Below are 12363 nucleotides of genomic sequence, written 5' to 3' on the forward strand. Positions count from 1 at the left end.
GGGTTTTTAGAAACTACCTTGGCGCATGGGCTCTTAATTGCTTTTAAGGTAAATGGTTTTGGTAAGGAATTTGGGTGGCTCTCATTTTCACCAGCAAACAAAAGGGCTACACAATGTCACAGCATGCTCACGATCAGCGCTGCCTCGGAGACCGGCGCCTCAAGCACATCTAATTCACAAAAAAAAACTTTTTAGTGCCAGCTGAATCCCTTTGGATGATCGCGTGGCCCTGCAATAACGGCCGCGCCTTGTTTTCCGGTGGGATGTGGGCATGGATGTCATCGGGTACAACCCGGATAGTTTACGAAAAGGGTTTTTTTGTTTTTCTTTTTAGCTGTGTTGTGTAGTCTTTTTGTTTGTTTTTTTCCTTTTTCTAACAACCCCTGTTGATATTTAATAAACGTGTATATGAGTCATCCACTTTTTCAGCCATGCATGAATGTTTTATGAACTGATTTCAGGTGATGCTGTATTGTGATACTGAAAGTATTAGTTTTACCAAACGACCCGTGTGTGATGAACTGTCAATATTCAATATCTTTCCAAGGTTTTCCGCCTTCTCAGTGTGTCGTGTACTGGATACATAAATGTTGTAGTTACTGCATCTGAGCTTGTGTTTGCAGTATAATCTATGATGATCACAACAAATACCAGACTATATTTTTATTGCTTTATGTTGCAGATTAAATACCAGGTGTGTGTAAACCAACAGCCCCAACAGCTTTCATTATACTTTATTTGAGAATGTTTTGATATGAGTTAACATCCATGACCTGACTGTAAGGCAGCTTGATCCTGTCCAATCAAAGCAAGGAATCAGTGAACAAACACCACGTTTTTAGCTGATTCCTGACATTATTCGACAGAATCGAGCCGCTTTGGAGCCCAAAGGTGAACCACGCCTCGCTCTGTTCCCCTGAGGACTTCCATCCTGTCGCTGCCTTTGATTTGCAGACTTCCTGCTCCGCGGTGAGAATCCACTTTCCCGCCAGACAGCCGGCTCGACCAGGCTTTAGGGAGCGTGTTTACCTTCTCCGACGTATTAGTGAAAGACAGGGGCCCCCCAGCACAGACGGCAAACAGGGCCTGACATGTTGGCTCCGATTATTGATGGCCGGCCCGGTCCACCACGTTAAGCCCGATGTAAACAGAGGAACTGTTCTAGTTTCCAACAGATTGATGGCATGTTTCTCCCCGTGTGGCCGCGTGGGCTCATCCCACTGTAAATATGCCCACTCACTGGGGGGGAGGTACTTACAAGTGTTTGCAAACCGTTGCCGACGCAACAAGTCACCAGTGACGAGTCATTAGGCAAATGTGCTCTCACTGTATGTGTGTGTTAGAATTTACTATCACCCCCACAGCACAGAAGGTGGGGAAAAGGCCACCTGTTTATGTGTGAATTTAAACTAAATATGAATTTCTTCCTCTTCTTATTATAATAATTAATACAATTATTTTGTCAAAAATCCCATACTTATCCGGGACCTCAATGTATTGCGTTCTCTATGTGCTGCTTCCATTTCCCGGCATCAATGCACCAACTGGGCATTTGCAAGAACGTAGCGTATTAGATCAGACTAAAAAAATCTGTCAGTATGGCAAAGAAATAACAAAAAATATCCCCAACGCTTAAGTGACCCAAGAATACGTTGTAAAAAGTGGATCAATCAGAGGAATGCCAACTTTGCAGAGAAGAAAGTGACTTTTCTGAGAGCGAAGATGAGGCTAAACCTGTTTGAAAACCTTGCTGTTCCTTATTTAACTCGCAGTGTAACGCCACCCAATATCCAATTGAGAGACGCTCAACCGTGAGAGACGGTTGAGGGTTGGGGCGTCGTCCGTGTCCAAGGGGACATTTTTCCGACTATCGGCGTTTCGGGATAATGACAGGGCGCCACACCCGAAAATGTCATGGATTTTCACTTTAAATTTCAACCGGGACCAGGCGGCTGGGTCTGTTCAATGAGGGAGGGAGGGAGGGCGGAGCCGGGATGTAAATGAAACAATTTTTTAATTTTTATTTTGCAAACATAAACTATGTCAAACATTCATACTATATACAAATCCAAAATAAAAAGTCATCTGCGATCCAGACTGCAGAGTCAGAATCCACTCGGTGTTCAACACAACTATACAACATGTCCGAAGGAGGAGGAGTATCAAAACTAATCTGTACAAAATACACGACAAAGTGCCAAGTGCTTGTGGGTCCGGGTCCGGGTTTGGGTGTGTCGCTTTTTAAATAGAAAGTACTCCGGCGTCGGCGCCGCCCCGCCCCGTCACACGACGGACACGTGGTCCATGGTGCAGGCGCAGCGCTCCACCACCATGTTGGGGAACTCGGCCACCTCGATGTCGGTGTGGTCGCCCTTCTTCACCAGGTACATGACGGGCAGCGGGGCGCTCTCCGCCACCGTGCAGCGCCGCTCCCCGTAGGCCGGGCCGCGGCGGGGCTGCCTGCAGCCGCCGGCGCAGCGGTGCGCCTGGTAGCCCGCCGGCTCGAGCACCCAGTACTGCGTCCAGGTGAGCGCGCGGAAGTTGACGTAGTGCTGCTCCCGGCAGCACGTGTCCCGGTTCTGATTGGCCGCGCAGTCGCCCCGCGAGCTACGGAAGTGGGGAGAAGGAGGCGCGTGAGGTGGTTGTTGTTGTTGTTGTTGTTGTTGTTGAAAATATGACTGATTTTTGGGGGGTTATTGTTTATTTATTCTTATTCTTATTATTCTTATTGTCAGTTTAACGTTTGCAAAACCAAAAATAAAAAAAAAACATTTTGGGATGGTTATAGTTTATTTATTTTACTACTACTTTTATTATTATTATTATTATTATTATTATTATTATTATTGTTATTGTTGTTGCTGGTGTTATTATTATAGTTGTTATTATTATTCCCCATTGTTTCGATGTGTGCTTCTCATACATAACCATAAATATCAAAGAAAAAAATAAACCAAACTTATTTTTGAATTCCACTAACAAAAAAAACCGCGAATTAAGGTTTGTAAAATCTGATTTTTCTGTAATATTGTACTCCTATCAGCTCTGTTTATTTATATATATATACACACACACACACACACACACACATTTTTAAGACATCAAAAAAGTTGCCGCCATGCGGATAATTAATGCAAATGCAGGAACCAGGGGACACTTGATTGTCACACAGACGCAACAGCCCGTATATCAAAGCGCCCTTACCCGTAATCCTCGAGGCTCAGTGTGTAGAGCACCAGCTCCGGCTTCCCCAAGGTGTTGGAGTCCGTCTGCTCCGGGGTGGTAAAGCGGACACTCCTGGCCATCTCTGCCGCGTAGCTGCCAGGTCTCTCGCCCTCGATCCACACCTCCAGGTGCATGGGGGTCTTCTGCTGCGTCTTGGACCAATAGTGCACCGCCTGGGTCACATCAAAGCTCTGCCAGCCCGACTCGTGGATCGGCACCAACCTGGGGAGGGGACACCGCGGGTGGAGAGACCATTAATTAACCAATTAGGGGACCGAGGGAGGGGGGGGGGGGGGCACGGGAAATCGAATTATCCGGTAGGTGTTCGGGGACACCGTCTTACCTGGAGTCCACCAGCGAAGTCCTGTTGGAGCCGCCTGGCAGCACCTCCACCCAGTAGACGCTGACCCGGGCGTTGCTCACCGGCCGGTGGCTCTTCCTTTCAGCCGCGGGGCGCTTGTAGTGCGGGGCCCGCTTGTAGAGCTTCATCTCCGCCATGGTCACCTCGCTGTTGTCCGGGATCCGAGCCTCCATGTCGAACACCACCCGCTGCCGGGTGGTGTCGGAGTACACGTACTCCCCGGAAATATCTGCGATGCGCACGCACACACACAGCGAGGGGTCAATCACGGGAACCCCCAAAAAAGTACTGATCCGCAACCGGTCGTTTAGTGCCAAACGGGCTTTTACGCATCGGTTACGCATGGGAATAGTTCAACTTTAAGAAAGACTAGAGTCGGAAGTATAACATATAACAAATATAGCAGTTGCAAGATGTATTTTCCTAAATATATATATATATTTTTTTACCTGCGTTGCCGGGGATGCCCCTCAGAATGCCCGCCAGACTTGGCAGGGACCTGCGCTTCCTGCTGTGGTGCAGCTTCACCATGGACACGTATTTGCTCCGGATGTGCGCCGGGACTACCAGGTTCTCCAAATCCCTCTTGTGCATCTGCGGGATCTCGTCCAAGCCCAGGTTCTGCAGCAGCGCGTCCCTCAGGTCGCGGTGCGCGAAGGCCCGGGAGACGGCGAGCAGCGCGGCGCAGAGCACACAGGCGCGGAGGGAGTCCATGGCGGATAGGAGGTGGTGGTGGTGGTGGATTGGTCGTCCGACGCGGAGGTACGGTCCACGGAGGGTGAGACACTGTGCTGGCGGGTGACACCCACGGGCCCTTATATGCCCGCGACACTCCCAGTCCTTCACACGTTCGATGGGGGTGGGGGGGCCGTTATCAGAACAAAGGTGCGACAATAAAGGCCTGGTCCTGGGTGCTGGTCCTGGACAGGATATCTTAGTAGCCACACTTCAAACAGCGACAATTAGACCGAGATAAAGGATGGCCCTTCAAATTTTCCTCCACTCCACAGTTCCAACCCAAAAAAGAGAAGGGTAAAAAAAAAGCTGTTTCTTGGTGATTCTGAATCAAGCTGTGGAGTTACATGACCCAGTTTCCACCTCACCATGTTTGTTGATTATTGTTAATGCTGATGTGTTACATGGTCATAGCAACTCTTGAAAAGTGTTAAAAATTTTTATTCCAAATATAAGGCCTTGAAAGTCATTAAATAGTCTTAGATTCTTATTTACGAGGTCTTATAATCTTAAAATGTAGACATTGTTATGATTTATCCATATATTTATGTTAACCATAACATTCATCCTGCCCTATTTCTACCAAATACCAAACTCTGCCCTGTTCCAAATATATATAGTTCTCACCTTTATATCTACATCTTCATGTCTACACAATACATATTCAATGAGAGTCTTAAAGTTTGTTAAAAATGAGTTGTTAAAAGGTTTTACAATGTATTAGATCTAACTGTCTGATGCATGCAGACCTGCTTACTCTCGGAAAATTGGAATGAAGTTCAAATTTCTTAATGAAACTTCTATAAAGCACTGTAATCACAATTTTAAAATGATCTGAAAGACAAATTTGTGTCTTTTTAAAATTATTTCAAATTAATTAATTTATGATGGAAGCCTGGTTATGTGGTCACCTAACCCTGCACTGAATGTAATTCGTGCTTGTATTGCGTCACGCTAGTTTATTAAAACTCTCTTCCCTGTTTTGTTGCTCACGTGTTCCTCGCTCCTACAGATGTCGCCCAGACAGATGCGTTCTGACCCTGTGAACCTGAAGTGTCCCCTTCTTCGACAGCACACACACACGCACGCACACACACACACACACACACACACACACACACACACACGCACGCAGACACGCACACACACACACACACATACACAGACACCGCACTCTGGTGTGTGTAAATTCCACTGGACACCGTCAGGTCGGGGCAGTCCGTCTGGCAAGGGCCCGTGACACAGCTCTCCTATTTCTGTCCCAGACCCTACGCGTGTCTGGCAGGTCAGGGGACCAATATAGAACGGCTTGTACAAAGATTAGAGCTTTTATGAATCTTATGTTGGCACAAGTGCGAAAAGTGGGGACGGGGAGGAGGAGGAGGAGGAGGAGGGGAGGAGGATGGAGGGGGGTGGTATGTGATAGCTTGCGAGGGCGGGAGGTGGGGATTTAGGGGTGACTACATGGATCCAATGTTTATTCCAAGCCTGGTCAGCCCATTGTAGTCCCCCCTCCAGCAGATTAAAATTATTAGCCAAACAGACAGTTAATCCAGGGAGATGGAGCTGAAGGGGGCTGGAGGGGGTGGTGGGGGGGTCAGGGCAGCAGGAGTGTGTTGGGGGGGGTCATGGTGGATGTGGATTGGGGCAGGCTCTTCACAGGTTGGTGATTATCTGATTCCATTGCGAGGATTTGCCTTGCCTTTTTTGTCACACAAACGTTAGAAGAGGGTCCTCTCGCTCCCCGGGTTGTGTATTGGGGTGTGTTTGCTTAGAGATGTCAGACAGACTGGAGCGGGACACAGGAAGAGCAAATGACAGATGACCACCAGAAGGAAGCCCTCCACGGCTAGACCGAGGGTGTTGTGCTGCCGCCTGGCCCGGTGGGTCGCAGCCCATGCATTTGAGGGTCGGGATCTGAACAAAATGCCGCGGCTAAGTACACACTGCGCAGCACATAATGCATCACTAAGCAACCTAGACTTATAGAACCATTTAGGGTTTTTATTTTATTTCAAGCAGGTGCTAGATCATTTAGAGAGATGTCTCGTGATATCGTAATCTCACTAGAAACACCAACATTTCAACTTGTATGTTATATTTTGAATACCATGATTATCATATATGTATAACACCTTGCATCACATAATGAGGCCTACTTGTGTGTGTGTGTGTGTGTGTGTGTGTGTGTGTGTGTGTGTTCTAAAATGTTCATACACTTATTTAAAATGTTATTATGAAATTATAGATGTTTTTGGTTAACATTAAAACCCTAAAAATACTAGACCCATGCATACTGTTTTTCTATTAAAACTTGTGTGTGTGTATAATACTAAACTACCTTGTGATGGCTCCTAGAAGCACATAAACACAATAATAATAAAGCATGTAAATTTGGGGCAAAGCCATCCTCCAGTCCAGCCAAGGGCCTCCCTAAATACCTTCCCTTCAGTCTGAAAATATCTGAAAATACACATGGGAAGTCCTCTTTCACATTACAACCCCTAATTCAGTAAATTAGGATGCCCATTGTGTGATATTTCTCAGTCTTGTCTTCCTCCTCATACCAATCAAAGACAAGTTTTCCAGTTCAAAGGTGTATCTGGTGCTTCTAGGTGCCATTTATTTTCAATCAAACACCAACAAGCTACTGCAATCAACAACACCGATGTTAATTAACATCCACACATTTGCATTCAAAAGGAGTCCAATTTATAGGTCATTCCCTTCCCATTTGTGGAACATCAAATCCCCTTGCAAAAAAAACCCCATAAAAATCTGTCATTGATGGTTTATTTTAAATCCCTGTACAAGGTTTTAAAATGCACCAGAGACAATAAAATGGTAAAATAACTGTCTTGAGTGTAATGAGCTGGCTTCAGATTTGCATGTGCTTTGCACATTCCTCTAAACTGATGTTGACCTGCTCCCAAGGTGGAGCTGCTCAATGATCTAATGTCAATATTGATATTGTGTTGGTTGGTTGGTGGTATGGGCAAATTCTGAATTATTTACATGGGTGCATTGTCACCAGCTTCCTGATTATGCTGAATCTCCCTTTAGCTAAATATCAAATATTTGAGAATTGGAGCGCTCTCTTTTGCACCTAAATGGTGCAGCACGAGTACATACAGCTGCAGACCTCAGGAGGAGGCTCTGCACATCTGGATCTGCAGCCATTCACCATTTACAAGTGCTAGACATGTGCAAGCACAATACAATTATTGCTCAGTCGCCTCCACACCAGCTCCAGGTCTGCAGCACAGGACAGTCTGATTGCATTTCACACAATTAATGATCAGTGAATCAACACCAACACACTGTTTGCAATCCCAGACCCGGTGTAGATGTTTAGGGAAATTGGATCAGACATTTTGCAGACAGATGAGATGCGACTGAGATCAAATATATCAATGGGTCTGCTGAGCACCTCCAGTAATTGGTGAAACACTTCCGGGTTTACCTGAGTTTAAGAACATGACTTCAAAAAGCAAAATATATGTAAAGATATTGTCTGTATCAGGCCTACATACGTAAAAATAAAAATACATAATAAAACAAATAATATTAATGTTATTTATTATAACATTTATATAACATAAATATAGAATACATATAATAAATAACATATAATATACTCATGCAAGAATTTGGCATTAATAGTAATAATATACATTACAATACAAATTAATCTGAATTAATTTTATAGTAACTTAAAAAAAAGTGTTGCTTTATTACATGCTTGCCAATAAACAAACAAAAAACAAACAAACAAAAAAAAATAAAACACCAATGAAGTGTGAACGAAAAACAAATTGCTAATAGAAATGTTAGCCACTAGATGGCGCCATTGCAGCAGCACGAGATGAGGTGGTTTATAAATACGCCGCTAAATGGGAGAGAATAGACAATTGCATTAGAACAGAAATGAAGCTTTTATTTATGTTATTTTGGGCTGCCTTACATCATGTTTTCACTCTCACAGAAAAGTATAATATAAACAATCGAGTTTAACTATTGGTATTTTTGTGAACATATCCCCATTTTCTCAAATAAATACAAAACAAAAGGAACTGATGAACTAAATAAATAACGTGGGTCAATGCGGGGTCATAAATCCACTTTGAGGCAGATAAGCTCCATCAAACAGCACGATCTGATCACTCCTCACGTGATGGCCTGACACTCTTGATCTTTGAACCTTTCATGTCTTCAGGGTGTGGCCTGCAGGTTTCATGTCATGTTTTCAGGGTCTGGCCTGCAGGTTTCATGTCATGTTTTCAGGGTCTGGCCTGCAGGTTTCATGTCATGTTTTCAGGGTCTGGCCTGCAGGTTTCATGTCATGTTTTCAGGGTGTGGCCTGCAGGTTTCATGTCATGTTTTCAGGGTCTGGCCTGCAGGTTTCATGTCATGTTTTCAGGGTCTGGCCTGCAGGTTTCATGTCATGTCTTTCAACAGGGCCTGTGTTGTTTGTAGGAGCATCACATTTGCATACAGCAATCTGTCTTGGTAACAGAACAGCTTCCAAAGAGCACGATTTGAACACTCCTCACGTGATGGTGACACCCCTCTAACAGAGACACACTTGACCTTTGAACCTTCCATGTCTTCAGCTTGTGGCCTGCAGGTTTCATGTCATGTTTCCATGTTGTGGCCTGCAGGTTTCATGTCATGTTTCCATGTTGTGGCCTGCAGGTTTCATGTCATGTTTTCATGTTGTGGCCTGCAGGTTTCATGAGGGTTTCATGTCATGTCTTCAGGTTGTGGCCTGCAGGTTTCATGAGGGTTTCATGTCATGTCTTCAGGTTGTGGCCTGCAGGTTTCATGAGGGTTTCATGTCATGTCTTCAGGTTGTGGCCTGCAGGTTTCATGCAGGTTTCATGTCATGTCTTCAGGTTGTGGCCTGCAGGTTTCATGCAGGTTTCATGTCATGTTTTCAGGTTGTGGCCTGCAGGTTTCATGAGGGTTTCATGTCATGTCTTCAGGTTGTGGCCTGCAGGTTTCATGAGGGTTTCATGTCATGTCTTCAGGTTGTGGCCTGCAGGTTTCATGAGGGTTTCATGTCATGTCTTCAGGTTGTGGCCTGCAGGTTTCATGCAGGTTTCATGTCATGTCTTCAGGTTGTGGCCTGCAGGTTTCATGAGGGTTTCATGTCATGTCTTCAGGTTGTGGCCTGCAGGTTTCATGAGGGTTTCACGTCATGTCTTCAGGTTGTGGCCTGCAGGTTTCATGAGGGTTTCATGTCATGTCTTCAGGTTGTGGCCTGCAGGTTTCATGAGGGTTTCATGTCATGTCTTCAGGTTGTGGCCTGCAGGTTTCATGCAGGTTTCATGTCATGTTTTCAGGTTGTGGCCTGCAGGTTTCATGAGGGTTTCACGGCATGTCTTCAGGTTGTGGCCTACAGGTTTCATGAGGGTTTCACGGCATGTCTTCAGGTTGTGGCCTGCAGGTTTCATGAGGGTTTCACGGCATGTCTTCAGGTTGTGGCCTGTAGCTTTCATGCAGGTTTCATGTCATGTTTTCAGCTTGTGGCCTGCAGGTTTCATACAGGTTCCATGTCATGTTTTCAGCTTGTGGCCTGCAGGTTTCATGTCATGTTTTCAGCTTGTGGCCTGCAGGTTTCATGTCATGTTTTCAGGTTGTGGCCTGCAGGTTTCATGAGGGTTTCATGTCATGTCTTCAGGTTGTGGCCTGCAGGTTTCATGAGGGTTTCACGGCATGTCTTCAGGTTGTGGCCTGTAGCTTTCATGCAGGTTTCATGTCATGTTTTCAGCTTGTGGCCTGCAGGTTTCATACAGGTTCCATGTCATGTTTTCAGCTTGTGGCCTGCAGGTTTCATGTTTTGGTTTCAGCTTTTGGCCTGCAGGTTTCATTTCATTTCTTCAGCTTGTGTCCTGTAGGTTTCATGTCATGTTTTCAGGTTGTGGCTTGCAGGTTTCATGTCATGTTTTCAGGTTGTGGCCTGTAGGTTTCATGTCATGTTTTCAGGTTGTGGCTTGCAGGTTTCATGTCAGGTTTTCAGGTTGTGGCCTGCAGGTTTCATGTCATTTCTTCAGCTTGTGGCTTGCAGGTTTCATGTCATGTTTTCAGCTTGTGGCCTGTAGGTTTCATGTCATGTTTTCAGGTTGTGGCTTGCAGGTTTCATGTCATGTTTTCAGGTTGTGGCCTGCAGGTTTCATGTCATGTCTTCAGGTTGTGGCTTGCAGGTTTCATGTCATTTTTTCAGGTTGTGGCCTGCAGGTTTCATGTCATTTCTTCAGCTTGTGGCCTGTAGGTTTCATGTCATGTTTTCAGGTTGTGGCTTGCAGGTTTCATGTCATGTTTTCAGGTTGTGGCCTGCAGGTTTCATGTCATGTCTTCAGGTTGTGGCTTGCAGGTTTCATGTCATGTTTTCAGGTTGTGGCCTGCAGGTTTCATGTCATTTCTTCAGCTTGTGGCCTGTAGGTTTCATGTCATGTTTTCAGGTTGTGGCTTGCAGGTTTCATGTCATGTCTTCAGGTTGTGGCCTGCAGGTTTCATGTCATGTCTTCAGGTTGTGGCCTGCAGGTTTCATGTCATGTCTTCAGGTTGTGGCCTGCAGGTTTCATGTCATTTCTTCAGGTTGTGGCCTGCAGGTTTCATGTCATGTTTTCAGGTTGTGGCCTGCAGGTTTCATGTCATGTCTTCAGGTTGTGGCCTGCAGGTTTCATGTCATGTCTTCAGGTTGTGGCCTGCAGGTTTCATGTCATGTCTTCAGGTTGTGGCCTGTAGGTTTCATGTCCTGTCTTTCATCAGATCACAGATCCACATATTTAGTCATTTACAATCACTTTGACTCACTGAAAACAAATCTTTGTTAAAGGCTACAGCAATGAATCACAGGCCTATATTTGTTGCCTGTACATCAAAGGACCACAGGATATTGGATTTTAGGTAGTATAATAATAATAATAATATAACGATTTGCATTTATTTGTGTATAACAACACAATGTGCATGTTCTGTGCGCTGGTCTAAAACAATATCATGCAAATAGCATACATCTGTAAGTGTTTTTCAACTACTGTCCTGCACCCAAGTTCTTTAATATACTTTAAACACACAAATAATGGAAAGGTGCCCTTGTGTTGCAACATCAAAATTGTACTAATCACGGTATGTATTAGTATGTGCTAATACTAATGAATTAATTCCAGCCAGAAGAGCAGCAGCAGCAGCAGAATTATACCCTCCCATGCAATTTAATGGAGAAATTAAATAAGGGGAAAACCTCAATGGCTATGCAAAACAAAATTGGAAGAAAAGTAAAAAACTAACAACAAAACAGAAAAATATGTATATACAGAAAGGAAAAATATAAGCAAAAAAAAAAAATGCAAAATATATGTTTTATGTTATATGTGTGTGTGTGTGTGTGCGTGTGTGCGCGCATGTTCATTCCGCATCAGGCATTTTCCATTCACAATATTGACAACCACCGTCCACCACCCATCACCGCCTCCCCCCGGCGGAGGCCGTGGCGTCACGGTGTGACGGGCGCCATGACGATGATCTGGGATTTTGCCTGCCCTGCAGCAGCGTCCAGAGACGCTACACGAGGGGGAGACGAGCAGCGCGACGCACGGAAGGTCATTGGTAACCCGCCGCCGCCCCCCTGTGACGTAACCCGCAACGTGCGTTACAACGGTTCCTTTTGGGTTTTTGGGGTCACGTGCGTTTTTCCCAGACGGTGCAGTCAGTAAAATCTGAAAACATTTACATAAACATTGAAAAATATCAAATATAATTCAGAAGGGAATATATACAACAAGCGAAAGATAAATAAAAACAAGCAAACATACACAACAAAATGTATGTATGTATTGATGTGTTTTCCGTTAAAACAAACAACATTAACGACGAAAAGGGAAAATAAAAAAAACCACAATGCCCGGCGACTCCCCCACAATGCACTGCGACGGTTCCCAGACAAACGCGCGGTGTCAAAACGCTGATCCGACCTGGCGGCGTCTTCTCCGGCGCCGCGTCTCCGCGTCTCTCTCTCCCCGCCCGAGGCTCTCTGG

General features: G+C 45.1%; 1 protein-coding gene across 1 annotated transcript; it reads right to left on the minus strand.

Annotated features, from left to right (window-relative positions):
• Positions 1-2282: 2282 nt before the first annotated feature.
• On the minus strand, positions 2283-4300 carry lft1 (lefty1; the record flags this gene model as incomplete). The annotated part of the gene is made up of 4 exons (XM_079996749.1): positions 2283-2607; positions 3205-3447; positions 3569-3815; positions 4036-4300. The coding sequence occupies 4 exons, from the start codon at positions 4298-4300 to the stop codon at positions 2283-2285; spliced, it is 1080 nt and encodes a 359-aa protein (XP_079852875.1).
• Positions 4301-12363: the final 8063 nt, after the last annotated feature.

Source organism: Zeus faber, assembly GCF_960531495.2.
Source record: "Zeus faber genome assembly, chromosome: 2".
Classification (NCBI taxonomy): domain Eukaryota; kingdom Metazoa; phylum Chordata; class Actinopteri; order Zeiformes; family Zeidae; genus Zeus; species Zeus faber.